The sequence below is a fragment of the Candoia aspera genome, chromosome 7 (genome assembly GCF_035149785.1).
Source record: "Candoia aspera isolate rCanAsp1 chromosome 7, rCanAsp1.hap2, whole genome shotgun sequence".
NCBI classification, from domain to species: Eukaryota; Metazoa; Chordata; class Lepidosauria; order Squamata; family Boidae; genus Candoia; species Candoia aspera.
This window is the reverse complement of record NC_086159.1, coordinates 22,770,716-22,792,522: the sequence shown is the minus strand read 5'-3', so window position 1 is coordinate 22,792,522 and position 21,807 is coordinate 22,770,716. Positions and strand designations below refer to the sequence as shown.

The following is a 21,807-nucleotide window of genomic DNA, read 5'->3' as shown; positions in this document are numbered from 1 at the left end:
GTGAAATGCTCAGAGATTTACCTCAATCCTTCTTGACCCCTTCTTCCTATTCCCAGGGAAGAGATGTACCTGTGAGTCTTCAGGTGAGAAAATTTGGATGCCTGTCTTGGACTTTGTTACAAGCAGTGAGAACGTCATTTCTTTCACCTGAGGAAGTATCACATTCAGATCTGATTTGGGGGCATGGGGGGGAAGTAGGGGTGGAGAGAGAAAGAGAAAGAAAAAGAGAGAGAGAGAGAAACACCTGTCCACATATGGAAATGTTAACTTGGCCTTCAGATCAAAATGAGCAGGATTCTAATTCATAGCCATAAATTATGGCTAAATTCAGTTTGAAAACCTTATCATAGCATCAGTGTAAAAGTGGGTGTATTTTTTTTTTAAAAAGCCTCTTTAAAAAAAAGAAGGGAAAGTGGGGAAAACAGAGGGGGGGGCGATAACCGTTACTATTTTCATAATCAAACAGTGGTTCCAAGATCAGTTTCAACAATGAATGTTTGTACTCAAGTAATGGGCGCTGGGATGTTTTCTGCTTACTTCCCCAGTTCCCTCCTAGCGGCATATTAATGGGGAGAAGAGAAAAACATGGGGGGAAGGCGGGGAGGGGAGGAGAGAGAAGAGGCTGAATGTATGGAAATGCAATGCTAGTAAATTAAATAAAATTCCTTTATAGCCTGTGCCTGAAGAATTTCTGCATGATTTGCTGTTTGTTTTGAGGAAGCTGGATTTGAAAGACAGGGTGGCTGGCTACCTGCAGCTATTTGATCTTCATTGGATAGGATGCATGTTTCATAGGTTGCATGTTTCATAGGATGCATGCCGTGTAGTGTGGTGGGACGCACAAACTGAATTGGAAAGCAACGCGGGAGGAGCTGAGCACGGAAGCAGGAGGGGGAAGGGGGTGGGGAGGAGGGTGGCAGTGGTGGGGAATGAACCTGAGATATATTCTAGTCACGTCTTTACTAACTGACAAGGAGGCTAGCCAAAAAGGGAGTGAGAGAGAAGGCCCCAATTTCTTTTTGAGTCTTGGTAATTGGGTACTTTTACACGCAGATCACGCTGTTGAAGGAACATAACAGCTAGAAAGATCAGTGATTTGAAGCTAAGGTGCGCATTTCTGTTTCATGGCTTATTTTTTAGTTTCTTTTTTCCACCACTGGCACTTACTTAGGGCGATTTTATGTGTAGTGCCTGATAAATGCAAATAATATATTTATAAGCCATTATGCTCCTCTCCTCACAAGCCCCTGCCTATCTGTCAGCCCCCTAATTTCCTCCCAGCCCAATCTGATTCATTCACAACACCCTGTTTTATTAGGAGGTGGTCAAATTTGAAAGACTTGAAGATGTAGGAAAGAGCTCCCTCTCTGTTGGGATCCAATCTCTGGAGAAAATTTTGACATGTCCAGCGGTTACAATGAAGGACAATGGAAGAGGCAGACAGGCAGGCCTCTCTTGATTTAATACACATTTGCAAAACAGAAAGGCAAAAGAATACCAGCATAATATGGGAGCTTTTGTATAGAAATCCTGTATATGCACCTTTAGAAGTGACACCCCACCCAAATATTTGCCTTTTCTGATACACGTTTAATCAATGGCGGAAGGGTACACAACAACCAGGAAGACATCATTTTAATTGAAACAAAAGTTTTATTACCAAACTAATTTGTATAAAATGTTGTTACACGTGACTTTTGTGAGTTTGTAATAAAACAGCATGGAAAGGCAGTAGAGGAGTGTTTCCTCTTCTTTCTTTCTTTCTTTTCTTCAAAAGGCAGCAGCTTGTAAAATAAATAGCTACCATTTTGCGTTTGGACAATAGCTGCATAAAGTTTGTTCATTGTGAACATTGTTTATTAATACATTAGCAAACTTTCTATAAAAAAGTAAGACACATTGGTGCTAAAGTACATTTGGAGGCATTTCCAAGTCCTTTACAAAACCACATAACAAAAACATGGCAGTTGTAAGGTCATGTTGTCTACACATCTAGATATGAAGAGGTAATAAGCATCACATATCTTTAAAAAAGTTATCAAGATATACACATTTTAAACCATTTGTACAAAAAAAGGCTATAAATTTCTCTGACTCTTATATACAAAAATAGCTTAATATATCCCCCAAATTGGTTAGGCTTGATACAAATAGATTTTTTATATAATAAAAAGATTGCAAGAAAAAAATGGAAGCATTTTATAATGGGAATGGTAGTGGGAAAGTAGACAAAGATAGGAGAGACATTTTCAGAGGATTCTTTGAGTACAGCATAGTTTGGGTTTTCCATGTCTTTGCAAGTATTAGGCAACTAGGACTGCAGACCTTTTCACACACATTTCAGAATAAATTTACTGAATTCAGTAAATATGCTTAAGTTTGGTCTGACCACATATTAATAATTCTATCTAAATCCTGTTACTTCTTGGTACATAGAATGAGATTGTGTTCCAATTTATGGCCAGGAAGTAGTGAAAAAGTTTTCAAAAGCGGGGAAGAGGCAATACTGTATTTCAGTAAGAAGGGAAGCTCCTAGTTCCGTTGAAGATTTTTGTGAAATAGGCAGTATAATTTAAGTTTTGGGGTAGAGAATAAGTAGATAGATGTTTTCACATCACAGCTCTCCCTTTTGCTTGTGGGTCCATTGTGTGGTGTGATTCTACATGTTTACTTGAAAGTAACCCCCACTTTCAATAAGTATGTAAGGGACTGAAGCATTGGTCTGCAATTCTATGCATACGTATTGGGAATAGCAAGCCCTATTCAGCTGGGTGGACTCTATTTCCTAGTAAATGCCCACCGCCCTGGGCTGCACGTCTCTTTAAACAGTTGGAGTGCAAAGGCAGAATCTGGGAGTGCTTCAGGTTTTGTGGAGAGGAAGTTCAATTCCTCCTGTGCTTCATTGACTTGGCTTTCCTCTCCTTCCTTTCCACAATGAGAAGGGAAAAGTAGCAGTAGTAAGATGGAATTTTTCAGTAAGTCCTGTGCAATATAAGGAAAGAGAAGAGAAATCATGGTCAACATCTGACCCAAATGGAAAACACCAGTTCTCAAGCAGTTGGCTTTGGAATGACAGGTCACTACTCCACATAGCAAAAGCAGTACAATAAGCATGACTGCAATTCAGTCCAGGATGCAACCCTACATGTACGTACCTGGAAATGATTGCTTCAGTAAGACTAGCTTTTGAGTAGATATATATGATTGCACTATACTTGCATATTTGGAGTTAACTTAATACCATCAAATAAGTTATTTGGGATTGTTATGCAATTCTCAGTTAAGTTCAGTGACGCCCATTCCCAATTAATGATTCTGTCCTAGACTGTGCAGTCATATGTATTTATTCTGAAGGACTTAAAGATGCTTATACATCAAAAAACATAAGAGTACTGCAGCTTTAGCCTGTAGTGCTAAACACATCTGCTAGGAAGTCGGTCCTATTAAACCCATGCATTTAATTGCACTAAACATAGAGTTGTTTAATTATTCTTTTTGAGCTTTTCTTCCATGGTGAACCTCAAGTTAGTGTGCACACAATTCCTAGACAAACTTCCAGCCAGGCACTGATGAGACCCAGGATTTAAATGACATGACACAGGCAATCTATTTATGGCGATAGATATGACATGTATGACATGACACAGGCAGTCTACTTATGGCCATGGATGGTCCCACTTACTGTAACAGGATGGATATCCTGGCTATCGCTCACAGTTGGAAAGAATTTCCTTTGGATGGTTGTATCACAAAACTATGGGTCCCGTTACCTGGAAATGTTGCTTAAATATGGAAAATTTTCTTCCAGATAAATTGTTTTTGGATTAGGATGCCAGCAAACTGAAATTCAGGTATGATGGCTTATAACTGATTATGTCTTGTTATTGATTTTTATACTTGTTTATTTAGATGAGACACTATGGGGTGGGGTGAATATAAGTAAACATACAACACCAGTTTAAGGGCAGTGGAATCCAGCTACTTGAGAAAAGCCCTCTGCTCCTGATAAACCTCACTGAGATTCCCAGTAAACTGTAGAAATCATTTTTTCCAGGGCTACCACAGATTAAATGTTTTGTTCATTATCGAACCCTGGCATGGCGAGTCAGATTTTACAATACACAAACCCACTTAGGCCAGGGCTGAGTTACTTGATGGATCTTACTAGAGTCACTCAAGATAACTGCAGGAGTATTTTTCAAGTACTTGGTAGTCTGCAGCAGCCCCACATTCAAACACAGCTACCCACCCCAGTTGTCATTTGGGAATCTCAGCAATAGCTTTGGTTTTGACAAAGACACCCAATTCCCAGCCAACCCATTCACTCCACCTTATTGCCATCAACTGAAAAATGCACCACAGAGTTGCCTCTCAATTCTCATTGGCTGTGTTCACACAACAGCTTAATGAGGTCAGTTAAAAAATTAGCGGCTGCTCTCAGTCAACACGTCAAGCTTGGTTAATGTTAAGCTGGTTTTTGTTTTGTCTCTTAGCATCTTCTGCAAAGCAGCCATTTGCTTTAATTTGTGGTTATTATGACAGCCCCTGTCAATAACCAGGTTAAGACTGTTGGGTGACTGGAAGTGGGATGTGGTTCTCATCCCCCAAGCCCTCATAACTGCATTTGGAGTCCTCTGCCATGTTCCTGATGGTAAGGTCAGCTTGGCAGGGCTTTTTAAAATGCCCTGCTTCAGAGCAGCAAGTGCCCTGGTGGTGCTCTCTAGGACAGTGTTTCTCAACCTTGGCTGCTCGAAGATGTGTGGACTTCAACTCCCAGAATTCCCCAGCAAGCAGAGCTGGAGAATCCTGGGAGTTGAAGTCCACACATCTTCAAGCGGCCAGGGTTGAGAAACCCTGCTCTAGGATTGCTCCTTCCTCCTCCTCGTGCGCACAAGGGGGCCACCGGCGCCCCAAGAGCCCGCCGCCGCCGCCCGCGCCTGGAATCCCCGCCCGAGAAGCCAAGCCAAACCCACCTGCTGCAAAGCCAGAGCGGAGAGGGCCACCAGGGCCTCTCAGAACCAGTTGGTGAAATCCAGCAGTTCCTGCTCTTCGGGGCTGAGGGGATCGTAGGACCCTTCGTCCGAGGAGTACGAGGAGACAGGCGAGCCTGCCATTGAGTTCATGTCGTTGGGGTAATTGGGGGAGATGGTGGGCGAGAGGACGCCGGCCTGGAAGGCGGCGCTGACGGCGTCGTGCTCGTCGAGCAGCTGCTGCAGGGCTCGGATGTACTCGACGGCCGAGCGCAGCGTCTCCACTTTGCTCATCTTCTTGTTGGCCGCGCCGTTGGGGACGTGCTCGCGGAGCGTGGCGAAGCCCAGGTTGACGAGCTTGACGCGGTTCCTCTCCCGCTCGTTCCGCCGCGCCACCGCCGCCGGCTGCTGCTGAGGGAGGCTGTAGCCGAAGCCGCTGAAGTTGAGGCGTCTCTTGCAGCGCATCAACTCCGGCGACGACGAGCGCTGCCGCTTGACCTGCTGTTGAGGCTGCTTCGGCGCAGCCGCAACAGACGCTTTGGCGGCGCCCGGAGAGGGCTGGTTCTGTTGGCCGCCCGCCGCCGGGCTCAGCTGCTGCTGCTGTTGCTGCTGCGCGCTTTGTGAGGCGGCTACTGCGGCGGCCGCGGCGGCCGCCGCGAAGAAGCAGGCGGGCTGGAGGAATGGCGGGGGAGGCGGCGGCTGGCTGGCGCTGCTGTCCATCTTGGCAGGGCTGCCGCTGGCCATTGGGCGGCCGCACGGAGGAGGCAAGGCGCGCGGCGGGGCTCGCGGCGTTTGCCGGCCTTAGGCGCGGGGGAGGAAGAGAAGAGAATCGGGAAGGGAGAGGGGGGAGGCTTGCAGAAGGTAGAACGCAGGCGAGCTCCGATGGCACCGCTTGCTTTCCCTCCGCCCCTTTCTTTGCAACCGAGGGAGGCTCGTGGCGCTCGCGTGTGCGCAGCCTGCTTGGCCAAAGCTCTTTTGCCAAAAAAGGACCAGAGATTGTCTCTCTTATAAGGGATGGCCGGAGCTCCGCTTACCGTCTCCCCCCCTTCTTTTCACACTTCACTCCCCCCCCCCCCCGCCACGCTCGCGCCTCCTCCTCCCTCTTCGGCTGCCTCTCCGTCTCCTCACGCCCACCCTGCACCTTGCGCCTTCCACACTCCCGGCTTTACAGTGAATGGCAGCGAGCGGAAGAGAGCTGCCGCCTTTTCATTGCGGGGAGGGTGGGGTGGGGTGAGGAGGGACTGGATGGATGGCGAGGAAAGCTCGGTACGGAGGAAAGCGCGCGCGCGCGCACACAGTCCGAGACCGGGAGAAAACCCCGCACACGCGTTGGACCGAGCTCCGCCTCCGCTTCTCCCCTCCACCTCTCCCCTTCCAAGGTTTGTTGTTGCAAGTGCGTGCGCCCGGCGCGTGCCGTTGGCCCAGCCGCTGAATAAACAATTGGGCTGGACCACGGCTTGGGGATGAGGAAGGCTGGGGCCCACACGGATCAGCGAGCGCCGATTGGTTGGCCGTAGAAGTGGGCGGTAATGGGCCGGGGGAGGAGGAGGGGTTGAGGAAGGGCCGCAGGGAAAGATGCGGGGCGGCCGGCGTTCGAGGCTCCGAGAGAGGAGGCGGCAGGGTGTCCAAAGGGATGGAGTTTGCCCGAGGGGTCCGGACCCTTTCTCAGGCTTCTGGGGCTGGGCGGAGGGATGTGGCGGTGCCTCTTTAGAGGCATCTCCGGGATCGAGGTAGAAAAAGGACAATGGATGGCCCAAAGCGGCGGACGGGAAGCCGGCGGGCCGCGGACAGCGCGACGAGTTGGAAGGGCAGCCGTTCCTGCAACGCGCTGAGGTGGATCGGATGAAATAGAGGCGGTGGAGCGCCCGTCTGAAGAGCGCCGGGGACCTGCAGAGGAAGAGAGGAGCGGGCGCGTTGCAGTGCCAACCTGGCGGCGTCCCTGAGCTGGAGGCTTTCCCCCCAAAGGATGCTGATACGCCCGTTTCTTTCTCTCTTGGCGCTCTATGAGTCGGCGAGGAAAACCAAAATACCTCCAGAATGATTTGATTAAGCTGCCTACATCCTGCTGTCGAAATTGCCCGATCAATTTGTTAACAGTATTCCCTAAAGGAAGAAGAAAGAACGCTTTGAATTTGCATAAGCTGAAGCGTCTTTACTTGGAAACAATTCCAACAGATTTCAGGGAGGACTGGTCGTAATATAGCAGCCATATTCACCCTCGTGCCGACCAGATTTGTTAACTAATAAGAATTGTTGCCCAATCAGGGATCTTTAAGGGGATAATACTTCAGAGACAAATGCCTTGGGCCAGACAAAGAATTATTCAATATATGAAATAATCAGGTAGATTAATACTCATTCGAGGCAGTAATATTTTTTATTCCAGTATTTTGCCTTTTCCCCACATTCCATTTACTTGGCTATACTCAATGAACTCAAAACAATGGAGAAAACAATTACATTATGCATTGTCACAGAGAAAAAAAGTTGGTAAGTGCCAAAATGGGTATTTCCCCAAAGCCTGCCAGAGCTGCACAAAAGCCCTGAGTCCAATACATCTGCAGGCCATGAGACGAAGGAAAGGTACTGCACAAGATTGAAGTTTAGCTCCACAGTAGTGAAACCCCAGAGGTTTCATCTGCAATCCATGTTTTAGTGTCTCTTTGACTAGAATATTGCTGGACTGGACTTCATTTCCAGTTCAGCATCCGGTAGGAAATTATAGAGTATTGCAACAGAGATTAGCTTGCGAGCAAGAAGTTTGAATTTGAAAGTATTTGTTCATTTACAAAAGATTCTTCACCCTAATAGGGTCTATATATCTCAGTAAAACTGAGTGAGTATCAAGCTGATAGAAAGAACAAGTGTGCATAGATGGCTTCCTCTCACAAACAGGAACTTGATGGTCACTTTGCATTTCTGATTTGTCATGATATGTATTTTTTTATGTTGTATTTTTTTAAAAAAGAACTTTTGCTAGCGGCCCAGAGTCGCATTAGTGAGATGGACAGCCATATAAATCCATTTAAATAAATAAATTTGGAAGAAACATGTTGGTGAATTTCTTCTCAAATAAGAGGAAATCTCTGTTTCTTGCAAGCACAGCTCACCATAGGTATTAGAAGTAGTATAGCTTCTTCCTTTTCTTCCCCAAAGAGGTTTTTTTAGATTTAAGCCTTAGATATGTAATAAATCCAAAGCCCTTTCCACTCTGACTTACTTTGCAGCAGGGATCTTTGTTGTTGGACAAATTTCATCACTGCAAGAACACCTGTTCAAGACTCAAGAGAGATTTGTAAAACCGGCTCACTGAGGACAAATATCCTGCCACCATTGTAAATAAGCCCAAAGAATTCTTGTGTGGATTTATGTTCATTTTCCTGCATGATAGAAGGGAATTGCATTTCTCAAACAGCTTGGCAAGAAATACCTCCTAAAGAAAATCTCTCATGCAGTGCTTCAGGAGAAGCAGCCTTGGGTTCATGGGCACCAGTTATACCTCCCTTGGCACCTGCCTGGCTCCAGTCTTCTGACATTGTGTTTTCACAAAACTACTCATTACGTAAATTAGATGGGAAGTTTGCATGATACCATGTGAGATGGCACCATTCAGCTTCATATATATTTTCAAGAATATCTCTGGGCACACTTAGAAAATAAAAAGTACCTGGCAAAAGCCCTATACCTCATTTAAATGTAGGTTCAGCTGCCCATAAAAGAAAGATGGCAAAATTGACCTGGCTGGTAGAGAGTATCTTAAGAGGTTGAGATGATGGGAGCAATCCCACCCATGTGGCTTTCTCTTCATGGCAGCTTTGGGGAGAGGAGGAGTCTGGCTTGCCAAAGGACAAACAAACTGCTACTAATGGACATAAGGCAAAGATGGTTGCATTGGTCTGCTTATATGCCTGGGCTGCTGGCGACTTTGCTGTCACTGTTGTTATTATCCTACTTACACCAAATATTAAGTGTGCAAGGATGCACACTTGAAGTGCAAGGATGTTTGGCCATGGTGACTGGGGATGATGAGAGTTGAATTCCAACATATGAGAAAGACATTAGCGTGGGAAAGGATAATGTGAAAAGGTATATTTTTCAAGAGAGTTATGTAAGACTGATCCTATCAAAAGGAAAACAGGTCAGCAAATGCAGTAGAATGGCATCATTAAGTTCTGAAATTATACAGTAGCTCAGATTGTTTTTGTCTGAAAACAGGAGATCATAAAGATGTAATGCTCTTGCATGTGAAAAAAAGAAGAAAGTACCCATTAGTGAAAATATGTATATATTTATTATGGGAGTTGTATCCCACCTCTCTGCCAAAGAAAGGTACTTAAGGCAGCTAACAAATAGATTAAGATTAAATCACATACCCCTTTTAAAAAGTCAACAAAACATACTCAACTTTGTCAGCTGAAAATCCCAGAGTCTTGACAAAATAAAACATTTTCAACTATTGGCAGAAGGACAACAAAGAGGGAGCTCCTAGTCCTTTGGTAGGGACTTCCAAATCCTAGTAGTCATTTTTCTGCTCCTTCCTAAACATTTATGGAGGACCAAGAGAAAGGTTCTTCCAGAACTACTTAATGCCAGAAAGCCTGATGATAAACAACATTTTGAATTGTGCTTGGAAGCAGACCCTTAGCCAGGGAAGATATTTTAACAAGAAAACCATAGTAGATGTCAAAGGATCTTGGAAGTACAGTAGATCAGAACCTGAATGGTCCTGCTCACACAGTGTGCTTAACTAGGTCATTGAAAGGTCTTGCAGCTGTATTTACACAACATACTAAGCTAGGATAGCTTAAACATGGTTTACTTGTGACTTAGCAGGTTGTCTGAGCAAGCACATTTGCTTAGTTTGTGACTCACTGGGTTGTGCAGATCCAGAAAATGGCTTAATTCAGTAGCCAAACTAAGCATGTTGTGTGAATCCAATCTTCAGATTCCTGAAGGGACATCACACAGAAGGAAGAGACAGTAGCCATGACCTGCTCTCTATCATCCCAGAGTGGAGAAAGCAGAATAGTGGGAATAATTGGAATAAACTGAATTAAGTTATATTCTGGTTGAATGCTACTAGCAGAACTATTTTCTAATGATAAGAACAATTGGGCAATTTAATCAGTTGTCCAAGGTGATGGTATTCTCCCTTTTGCTGGATGTGGTCAAATAGAGACTGGATAGTCATTTGTCAAGAATGTTTTTATCAGAATTCCTACACTGAGCAGGGGTGATGGTAGAATTGGTCCCTTCCCACTCTGGGCTTCCATGTGTCTGTATGAGCAGCTAACTAGCTGAGGTATTCAAGCATGAAGAAGTTACCACAGGAGAACTATTTGCAAGTTAAAAAATAAAATAAAATACATAATATACATAAAATAAAATAGAGCATTGAAAAAGAAAGAATCCATTTTGTATTTAAACTTTAGGTTTCTGTCATGTTTTTCAGCTATACATGTACAGCAGCTCCCCTTAATCTCTAAATGTGTTCACCATGAGTCATGGGTTTCTGTTGGAGGCCTGGGTGGAGTGAATGGAATGGCAGCTTGGCAAATGGCTGAAAATCTGTGAAGGCCAATGAAGGATTTATGTTGCACTTCTGGGCCCTGGGTGTGAATGGTTAATTACGTGCATGGTGGGGGAACTTGGACACTTTACCAGATTCCTCTGTCCAATATTGAACATCATTTTGAAGGAACATCTTCTAATGCATTGTAATGATGCTTTAATTAACTCTGGGGGGGATTGAATGATGTCACCACTTTGCACACCTACAGTGCTATTTCTTTGCCCATAGCATAATGTCTCCGTCATGCAGACTGAATTCTCTTGGCTTCCTCCATCACTGCATCCTGATAGCAGTGGGACAGGTAAGTACAATCATATATTCATAAGGACCAAATTTCGGGTTCTACCTGAAATCCCAACACATAAAGATGCAGAAAAGCTATTCATTTAAATATTTATCTATTCATTTGAAGCATGTTTAATCCACACTTCCACTGTTCTTAAGCTTATTATCTAAACAACATGACAGATAAGGCAAAGGGCTTGGCAGAGACTAGGAAAAAAGGTAAATTTGATGACCAACTGGTGTGAAAACTGTTTAGGTAACAGGATAGAATGGTTGCCAGTGATATGACAAGTAGGGAGAGGTCAGCTGAACCCTTCTCTTCTTTGCCTCTGCTCTGGAGCCTGATGGAGTGGATCCAGTTAGGCAGAATACTCAGTTATCATATATCTTTGACAACAACATACCAGTTTGGTCATATGAATTGGTAGAGCTTAAATGTTTCCAACAACCATGCAACAAAACAAATGAAAGTGACAGTGCAGTTCTACACACTGAAGTTAGTTTCACTGAATTCAGTGGGACTACTTAGCAAGTGGGTTTATTAGCCAAGTACCTTAATCATGACAAGGAATTGCAGAAAAGGAGACTTGAGCCACTAAATACATGTCCTGTTGAACAACATCTCTGTCCTAACAGTCAGGAAACCACGCTGAGACAAGGACTAGGTCTCTAGTGTTTTATTACTGCTACATTAGACAGAAAATCCTAACAAACTGAAGAAGCGTGAGAAAAACCCCAAAGGTTGAGGCAGGTCTGATCTGTGTCTCTTTGAATGGCTGCTTAACTCCTCAGCACTACACATGAGTTTTCTCCCCTGGATAGGGGCCCCCTCCTGCTCACCATCAGTGCTCATGACAATCTCTGTCCTTGTGGTGTTGGTCAAGTGGAGGATATTATTCATTATGTCCCTCACTACCCCATTTACAATGAGATCAGGGCCAAATTACTGATGGTAGGTGAACTCAAGGGCTTGGCCCTCAAACAATTGAACTATCTTCTTGCAGATGTGTTTCCGACTGTCAGCAGTCAGGCTGCTACTTTTGCTCTGCTGTCATTTAAACTTTGAAAGAAATATTTAAGTTATTTTAAATAGCATAGTAATTTTACGCTATGTTATATTGTATGACCTGTGGTTGCAGCAATAAACTTACTTACTAGATACATAACTCAACTTCATAAATGCCATAGTAGCAAGTCAACCAAACCAGGAACAATGGCCATCTACTGTATTTATAACCTAATTTAAACTAGACAAGTTTCCAACTACCTTAGATCTCAGACTACAGAAAAATTCCTTAAGCTAACAAGAGACAATTTTAAAATCCCTTTAAAAACCTGCTCCTAAATAAGCATACTCTCTGGCTTCCTATTCAAATTACCTCTCAGAGAAATGTAGCTATTGAACTAAAAGAGTTATATATATGAAATGTGATCTCTCTCCACAGCCCATCCAGGATCCTTCCTTAGTTCTGCACTGCAATTAAGAGTCCTTAATTTCCCCATCATGATAAATATTCTCTATCCTGATCACCTTAAATTAAGAAATTCCCATGTCATTATCATAGTATAGTTTTTGAGGGGGAGGGGAGGTGTTGCAGCCCCAGCCCTATTTTCTTAAAATGCCCCCTCTCTTTTCTCTTCCCGTTTCTCTGCTTTTTATTTTGCTTTAAAGCTGCCCCTTCATCCTTGTGCGTGTAAGTTATGATGAGGCGCCTGCCTTTGGAAGCCTATAAGGAAAGCCGTTAATCTAAATACAGGTCTTCAAAAGAATCCATACATTTGGAACTTTTATCGGAAGAGAAAGGAACCCTACGATTCCTTATACCCGTATTTTGTTACAGTGGCTTGGAACTCCGGCACATCTCCTCCCCTCTTTCTTTTCCACGTCTAAGATCAAAAAACGAAGTAAAAGGTCTTTCATTGGTTTTTTTTTAATTAAAAAAAAAGCCCAGCTTATTCTCCCCATAGAAGACATAACTCGCCTGGATGGGAGGATGGGGAAGACAGAACAAGCGAGGAAAAAGGGGGTCCTTTACAATACCCAGGGAATTCGCTCTCTCGCTCTCTCTGCTGGCCTAGCATTCAAGAATCAGCCTATTTTTTGGCTCAGCAAGAGAGTTTAGAAAAGAAGCGTGGGGTCTATTGAGCGTTCTCTCTCCCCCTTCGCAATTGTGGGGCTTTATGAAACTTATCTTCCATGCCTTGTCAGGGTATTTTCTGGAGCCCAATTAGTGCTTTTGTTGCAAAGGTTTTTTTGAAAAAAAAAATCTTTGAGCAGTCAAAAGAGGAGGAGGAGGAGGGGGGAGGAGGAGGAGGACAAAAAAAGTGGGGGGATCGCGGGGCGGGGGCGAGGTCTCTCGCGTCTCCCTCTTATTTTGACGATTTCAGTCATTACGCCGTGTAATAGTTAATATGACAACTGGACGCTGAAGTTTGTATAGAAACACGTCGGTAACAGGCGAGAGAGCGTGCAGTGGGTGGCAACTGGCGCGGGAGCGGAGCGTCAGGCCGGGTGCGCGCACCCGCAGACCCAGACCGCTGAGTACAGGGGAGGAAAGATTAGGCGCAACCCAAGAAAATAAAATAAAGCGGGCTGCCAAGGAGGGGGAGGGAGGGAAGTTAACTCATTTTTTAAAAAGATTTTTTTATCCCGCCTTTATTATTTTTATAAATAACTCAAGGCGGCGCACATACCTAATGCTCCCTCCTCCTCCTATTTTCCCCACAACAGCAACCCTGTGAGGTGAGTTGGGCTGAGAGAGAGTGCCTGGCCCAAGGTCACCCAGCCGGATTTCATGCCTAAGGCGGGACTAAAACTCTCAGTCCCCTGGTTTCTAGCCCGTTGCATTAACCACTAGACCAGTGTTTTTCAACCTCGGCAACTTTAAGCTGTGTGGACTTCATCTCCAGCTGGGGAGATGAAGTCCACACAGCTTAAAGTTGCCAAGGTTGAGAAATCTGCACTAGACCAACTGGCTTTGTTGAACGTTTTCCAACTAAAGACTTGAGTCCTAAAACCTTGTTGCTGGAGTTAAATAAATACATAAGTGGAACAATTTACATGGATTTGTCTTTTGCACCAGATGTTGGGTTGCTTTGGGGGGCTTCTTCTTCCTCTTCCTCGCTTTCAAAAGCGACATCAAGTTGACTTCTAGGCAAGGTGCGTCTAAAGCGTGTTGCTTGTTGTGTTAATGCTCACTGTTTAAAATATGCGTAATTAAACAAGCAAAACGGAGACAGCTCTTCTAAACGGGAGGTTTTCACTCGCGCTGAGCATTTCAGATTCTTCCAACGGTTCCCTCTTCAGCCTGGGACTGGGAAAGGAAGATGAAACAATCATGGCAAGCGGGATTTCGGTTCTCGCCCGCTTCAGCTAGGTCGGGGTTTCTCTCTCTCTCTCTCTCCGTTTCTCGCTGTTTAAATTTTTCTTTCAGAATGGGATGACCGTGGCATTGACCTCAGCACGGGCACTCCCTGACGATTTCTGCCTTGTTCTTCAAGCCTTCATTGTTTCTGTCCCTTCTTTGGGAGTCTTTTTCATTATGATTCCCTTAAAAAAAATTCAAAAGGGGGGAAAGGGACGCATCTTATGCTCGGCCTCCAAGCGCCGCCCTCCCCCTGTTCTGCCCCATTAGAACATATTAAATAATGAGGGGTTTAAGCATCTTAGCTCCAGTTTATGCTAATGAGCAGCCCGGGGGGAGAGGTCTCGTTCCCATTTGAGAGAAGCGAGATCGGGGGAAAAAAGGAGACTCAAGCCCTTTCTAGTCTCCTTTCCCAAAAGGAAAATAGCCGGGGACGTGGGACCGGTGCGTGTAGCGCAGCCACAGAAAAAATCTCCCTCTCCCACCCCACCACCCACCCCTTCTATTTACGGGCCAAGCAAGCATCTTTGGCTGCTTTTATGCGGAGAGAAACAAGCATTTACTCTCCCGCAGACGTCGCTGGGCTCTACAAGCAAATCACTCCGCCCGCACCCCCCAGCCGCTTGCAGGGTCATCCCCAAAAACACGCCACTCCTTCTTTCACCTAGACCCGCCTTCCTGCGCAAAGGATCTCGGGAGAAGGTTGGAGGGAAGCGGCTGAACCGACGGAGGCTGGTCGTGTGTCTGCATCGTAGGGCCACGTGTCCCGTGTCCATCAGCGGCCGAGGCGGGAACGGGCAGAGCGGCTCCTTCGGCCGGAAAGATCAAGCCGGGTCGTTCCCCATCTGGCTGCTTGCTCTAAGTTATGGCTCCCATTCGAAAGTTTGGGAGCCAGACTCCACAACCAGGAGAGGGAGGGCGGTGCTCCCTCTGTGTTCCCCCGGCGGTCTTGAAGTTGAAATACCGTCCCTTTAACTCCAGCGTAGACCTGGCTTAGACCGCATCCGAGGGCAAGAGTGGCTGCATCTCTCTGGCAGGGTAGGGAGGCACGGAGGGATCTTGGAGAAAGGTGGAGCAAGCGGATCAGTCGGGCTCATTGGTTTCGGAATACCGGGAGCCACCCGAAGACATGAAGGCTTTCAGTGGATGAAAGAAAGTTGGTGGAGGAGCCTTCTCCAGCCTGGGGCTCTTCAGTTAAGACTACAAATTACAAGACTACAAATCTTCATTAAGACTACGAAACCCGATCAGCCTACAATAATCAAGAAGGTGTGGGGTTGCAGTTCCCAGCCCATCTCTGGAGCGTTGCAACTTCCAAGGGGGTGATACTGTTAAAGGATGGAAAGTATAAGTAATCCATAAGTAATCTTGGTCATCTGTTTAGATGACTTTTCACACTCTTAGACAACTGTAGGGAAAGGCTGGGAGTGGTGATGGGCAAAGTTTCATAAAGGTGATTTGCTCTGAAGAACTTTTGTGCAAAATACCCCTTCCAAGTTGCTTTGTAAAGCAACATACACACACACACCACTTCTAAAAGCAGCTGTGGGGCTTCACTATGCTTTGCTCAGTTCGAAAGCCTCCTGTGGCAGTTCCAGTAAGGGGTGTACTGGCAGTGGACCTTTCCAGAAGCTTCACACAGGACCTTCAGTCAGCTCCTGGAAGTGCTGATAGAGGCTTCTGCCTTAATCAACTGCTGGATGAGACCAAAAGGTGATGCAAAGAATTGAGGCAAATCATGTTTTTCTGTAGTGTGATGAGGCAATTGTCTCGCCCAAGTGCAAAGCACTCCATTGAGATAAATCACAACTGCTTCTCATACTTCACAGCAGTGTCTGTCAGCGTCTTCCAGGTGCTGGAAAGAGATGGTGGTTGTCCTCAGGAAATGTTTGTTTGCCTTCTGTAACTCATCTAGTTGACCATGATGGAAAGAATAACCTTGAGCTAGATAGGGCTTGGGAATGATCCAGCACTGTTCTTACATTCTTATCTTGTCACCCCATGTGAACTTGGTTTCCAAGACAGCTCACGAAAATCAGTGTCTCTATATATGTCTGCTTTTGCATATATCCATGACAAATTATTTAAGATTAGTGGTCTTCAATCATACTTAGCTACACATTCTTGGATGACCAGGTGTGAAGGAGGATGTATTTGCCTTACATAGCTGAAGAGAGAATTTTAACTAAGTTTCCCAGAGCCCTAAATTACTCCTGCCCAAACTCCTGCTAAATTCCTGTTAAAGTATTGTTACTTTACTGATAGTTTGTCTGTCTGTTCGTTTTTTTGGTTTATTGTTTCTAATCATATACATTCATGATGAGGATGTGAGAGATGCCACCTTTCTGAAGTTCTGATCCATTCATTGAAAGCAAAGGAGTTAGATGAGAAGGGCATTACATGCTCCAAAAAATGTTATTGGATGGAAAATCTCACCATCCCGCATTGTGGACCATGCTTGTTGGGGCAGATGCGACTTAGAAATATGTGGCTGAACTCAGTTACTTTATTTCAGGTCTCTTACATGAGTAGGACTCTCCAGATTTTCTTATGTATTTGATTTTGAGGAAGGACATTTGCTAATCATATTGGTTCTTTGCTATCACTAGGGTCAGTTGCTAGGGAATACTTGTGGGAGGGGTGGGGGGCTCTCAGTTCCTGCTGGTGGGCTTTCTGCTGGGGTGTGATTGTGAAAAACCTTTGGTTTTGTCTAGGGGCTCCTATTGTGTTCTTAGGAGGGATGATGGAGCAACTGGTCATATTAGAAAATAGTTATTGCATTGTAGCTTTGGATCATTTTCCTCAATAAATCAATGAACAAGTATAATGTTTTTGTCTCATGTGTTTAACTGGGTTCTCTTTATCTAGTTTTAGCACTTGTTTAGGACACATGTCCTAAAACTTTATCTAGTTTTAGGACATTTGGAGGACAAATGATGTTTTAGGTCATATTTATGCAGAAATATTGAACACTTGAAAGGGCTCACAAACTTTTAGCACCACTGTATATATTTGTGACTGTTTGTGTCAACTTACTCTTGCCAGGTAGGACAACAATATGAATAAATAAATATTTGCATTCCCGTAACACAGTTTAGTTGCAAATCAACACGATTTACAGTATGTGAAAGTTTGAATATTCTATTCCATAGGCAAAGTAATACAAGAACAAGAAGCATCTGTCTAGAGAGCAAAGACCTCCATCAGATCAGACCATAAGCTTCCTGACTTCCTGATGTCTTGGGACCTGTTGGAATTAGAATAAGGACAATGAGCTATTGCTTGAGTATCTTGTGTGAACTCAGCCTAAGAAAACCTGTATAAGCCCACCCTAGTAGCCAAAAGCTGATACTGTAATTAATTTGCTGGGACTGATACTGGCAAAGGATGCTTATATTCTTTGCCAAGATCCTGATCAGTTTCTGCCTTGATGCCTTTGTAAATCAAGCACTGCTGGTACTATGATCACAGCGTGGCATAATGCAACTTTCCCAGCCTTGTGCTCTCCTAGTCTATTGGACTAGATCAGTGTTTCTCAACCTTGGCAACTTTAAGATGTGTGAACTTCAGCTCCCAGAATTCCCCAGCTAGCATGCTGGCTAGGGAATTCTGGGAGTTGAAGTCCACACATCTTAAAGTTGCCAAGGTCGAGAAACCCTGGACTAGATAATCATCATCCCCAAACATGAATAGTAGTTGAATGTAGCAGGTGTTGAAGTCCAACCCATTTGGAAGACACCAGATTGGAGAAAACTTTGTGGGGGGCGGGATTTTCTGGTCATTGGCTGCAGTCTGTTGATGGTAATTTGTTAAGGGGACAAACAGCAGGGAGTGAGCAGAAACCAAAGACAGATGCCATCATGCTTTCCTTCTTGCCCAAGGAAAGAACTATACTCTTACAACATATTTAAACTGATTAATTTTAGAGGACATCCTTCTTTTATGGCAAAAAAGGCTCTTGAAGATTCATTGCAACTCTGCTATGTCTATTTAGTTTCTGGGATCTCATTCCAGAAAGGTTTTTTTTCCCTCCTCCTTTTTAGTGATGCTTCTCAATCTTGTGAGCTGTTTTGGTAATTGTCAGGAAACGCTGAGTAGTGCTGCATGTGGTGCCCCATGAAATTACAGCCACTCTGAAAGAACCATCCAAATTTGGCTTGGCTCCACCTACCCTGGCTGATCATTGACTCTTTTTGGACAGGAAAAACAATTTAAAAAACCCTCCCTTTTGAAGTTTAACTTGCTGATTTGTTTGTCCTGAAGTTTGACCCCTGGTTTGTTCTATGATGCTGATTGTTCTTTTGTCTTAACTCATGACTCAGAAGGTAACCTACAGCTCAGTCCTTACAACCATCAATATGCAGGAAGGGTTGATTTTTGAAGATCAGATTTCTGAAAGAAATGGGCTGGTGCTGAAGAGACAAAGAGTTGTGCTTTGATTTAGGAATAGGAGAGTTCACCCAAAAAGCTAGGCTAGGCTACAATGGGGAAATTGTGGTTCAACCTGTTTGGGGAATTCAGGCATTATAGTATCTTTAACACACTGTGTGAACCATGTGGAGATTGGCCAATCAGGTGATACTGGAGGCGGAATTGCCAGGCCAGGGCCCCTGGTAGTTGAGAATGGCTGATCCTGCTGGACAGCTTTGAAGGCCTGGAGCATTTACAAGGCCACCAGCAGCTTCAGAACTGGATGCAGAGGAAGCACCATCCGAAGCTGGGCAATTCCGGAATGAGAGAACAGGGAGTTGGGGAACTGGTCTTTGCCAGCCCTGGTGAGAATAGGGTTGGAAGACTGAGTGTCCTGGAAGGTAAAAAGAGCAAGTGGAAAATAAATGGGTGGCTGTATGGGTGGGGAGGAGCTGATCTAAGTATCTTGTTGCCAAATAACTAACTGATCCAGGGGCTGAGTTAGATGTGTGGGTGAATGAGGAGCTGGACACTTGGAGAGACTTAGGAGATTGTGCCTTGAGATTGGTTGGTTTGTTATGGGAGTAAAGTAGTAGGCGACCATTGGAAGATGAGGGAGGATGGTCAGATTGCAGTAGTGATGAGGAAGATAAAGTGAATTAAAAGATGCTGAAAGGGTATGTGTGTAATGGTATGTGAAGAGACTCTGCCTAGGGAATGGTGAGATAATTAATGGGAAGAGATGGGAGGAGAATTGTACTGTCAGACTTGCAAGATTCTGTTAATGTAACCTTACAATAAAGTAGAATTAGCTCATCTGATCATGTTTCCTGTCTGGTCTACCTGGTAAGGCTGACATCAACCTTGCAAGTCTGACAGTACAATTCTCTTCCCATCTCCTTTACCCTCAAGAACTTAGGGAGGGTCCCTTCTGAGCCTCTTGCCCTGCCCACTCTCCAGCTGCAGACTATGCTGTCTCTTATCTGACTGTTCCCTAGGCATCATCTCTGGGCCCAGCCTCCCAAGGTCCTTCCCACATACCATTATAACATGGCAAACACTGAAAGTGAACTTGACTGAACACAGGTTTAAGCCTACATCAAAGCGATAACAGAAGCAAAGTGCTCTTACCTCTCCACCCTTATTATATTGGTTTTTGGAGTGTGCTCCAGCACCAGCTCTGTTTAAGGTGACTTGTTCAATTTGGGAGACTTTTAGGATCTGTCCCTGGTTCCTGTGAAAGGAAGGTGTGGTGGAAGTCCTAATTCAGTGACTGGAGGCTGTAAGGATCTGGATGAGAAGAAAAGGGTTGAAATTTGGTCCCAGCAAGGGTAGGTTTCTGTTGTCCAAAAACCATGTGGCTCTGATTTTCCAGTGGTTAGTCTGGATGGGATAGCATTTTTCTTGAAGAAGCAGGTCTATGGCTTGGAGGTTCTCCTAGGCTCACAGCTAATCCTTCACAGATGGTAGAACATGTGGCTAGAGGAGTTTTTGGCCAGCTTTGGCTGAGCCCTAGTTGTGGCCCTTTCTGAGGCCGTAACTCATGCTCTTCCTGGTTAAATTACTATAATGCCTCTACATGGGGTGCCTCAAAAGACTATTTGGAAACTACAATTGGTACAAAATCCTGCAGCTGCATGTTAGCAGATAAGAGTTGCTATTCACATATAACACCTGTGCTGTGGGTGCTGCATTGGCTGCCAGTAGGTTTTCAGGTACAATTCAAGGTGCTGGTATTGATGTACAAAGCCCTACATGTCTTGGCATTTGGGTACCTGCATGTCAGCCCTGCAAGGTAGTAAAGACAGGAAACTAAAACCATGAGTACTAATACTACCTCTATTGTAAGGTTACAATAACAGAATCTTGTAAATCTGAAAACCCTTCCCTACCTCCCCTGCCTTTACTTTCCAGAGAACTAGGCAGGGCCCCTTCTGAGACATGTTCTCCACCTCAGTTCCAGCTTTGGACTCAGATTTCTCTTATCAGACCATTGTCTAGGCTGCAGCTCTTCCTCCTGTCTCCCAAGGTTATTCTCACAGCCCATTATACTGCAGGACCCTGTTGTTCAGATGGAAATTACCTATCTGGTGTGTGTTTCTTAGATGGGCATGCTGAGGTTTCCTCCCTCATGGAAAGCAAGAAATGTGTTTTTCTGTGGTAGCACCCACCCCTTTGAACTGCCTCCTGTTAGAGATATGGATGGGGCCTTTGCTCCTGAGATTCAGGAAGGCTTTGAAGAAGGAGTTGTGCAGAAAGGCATTTGGAAGTTGGCATATGGACATTGGATGCCGATTTAGTTTAGTTTTAATGTTATCATTGAAGTGTGGTTTGATTGGTTTTAGGTATATTATGTTGATTTATTTATTTGTTGTATTTTGTTTTGATTTCAACTGTGCAGTACCATAAGACTGGGGAATGTAGTAGTAATCAATATAATAAACCAGACTATCAAATTAAGCCATAATACTTTGTTTAGGCACATACAGTATAAAGACAGGAATTGTTTTTTTAACCTGGGTAGTTATGTGAACCCACTCTCGGTATTGATATACAGTGGTGATTAAAAGTTTGTGAACCCTTTTGAATGCTCAGTATTTCTGCATAAATATGACCTAAAACATTATCTGTTCTCCACACAATCCTAAACCTAGATAAAGAGAACCCAATTAAACAAATGAGTCAAAAACATTATACTTGTTCATTGATTTATTGAGGAAAATGATCCAAAGCTACATATTTGTGTGTGTCAAAAGTGTGTGAACCTTTGCTTTCAGTAACTGGTGTGCCCCCCTCACATTTTTCATACAACAGGTCTGAAGAACAGTCCTTGCATCTGCAAGATGGTTTGGAAAATATGCCTGAAACTCCAGAAGGGGACCACTGCCAGCCAGTGTAGACAAAACTGAGCAGCGTGGACAATGGTCTTATTCAGTATTAACTAACTGCTTGTATTTATAACTTTGACCAAAAGCCCTGTTAAGTGTTGCTTGTTTGCGTACTGATCAAAATGCCCGAAAAATGGTGGCACTTGGATGTTGCTGTGAGACAATCCATACTGACTCAATTAACTAGAGTGAAGAGAGTGGCAGGTGCTGATCCAGGTGCAAAGAGATTGCAGTTTCTTGTATTAATGCCCTGTCTGATGCTGATTATTTGCACTGGCACCCGCTCTGTGATATATTTGAAGTGAAGAAAATGCCAG

At 44.5% G+C, this 21,807-nt stretch overlaps 1 protein-coding gene across 1 annotated transcript; it reads right to left on the bottom strand.

Annotated features, from left to right (window-relative positions):
* Positions 1-4,993: 4,993 nt before the first annotated feature.
* On the bottom strand, positions 4,994-5,714 carry ASCL1 (achaete-scute family bHLH transcription factor 1). Its single transcript, XM_063309313.1, has one exon. It carries the CDS (start codon positions 5,712-5,714, stop codon positions 5,013-5,015), a length of 702 nt encoding a protein of 233 aa, XP_063165383.1. The 3' UTR covers positions 4,994-5,012.
* Positions 5,715-21,807: the final 16,093 nt, after the last annotated feature.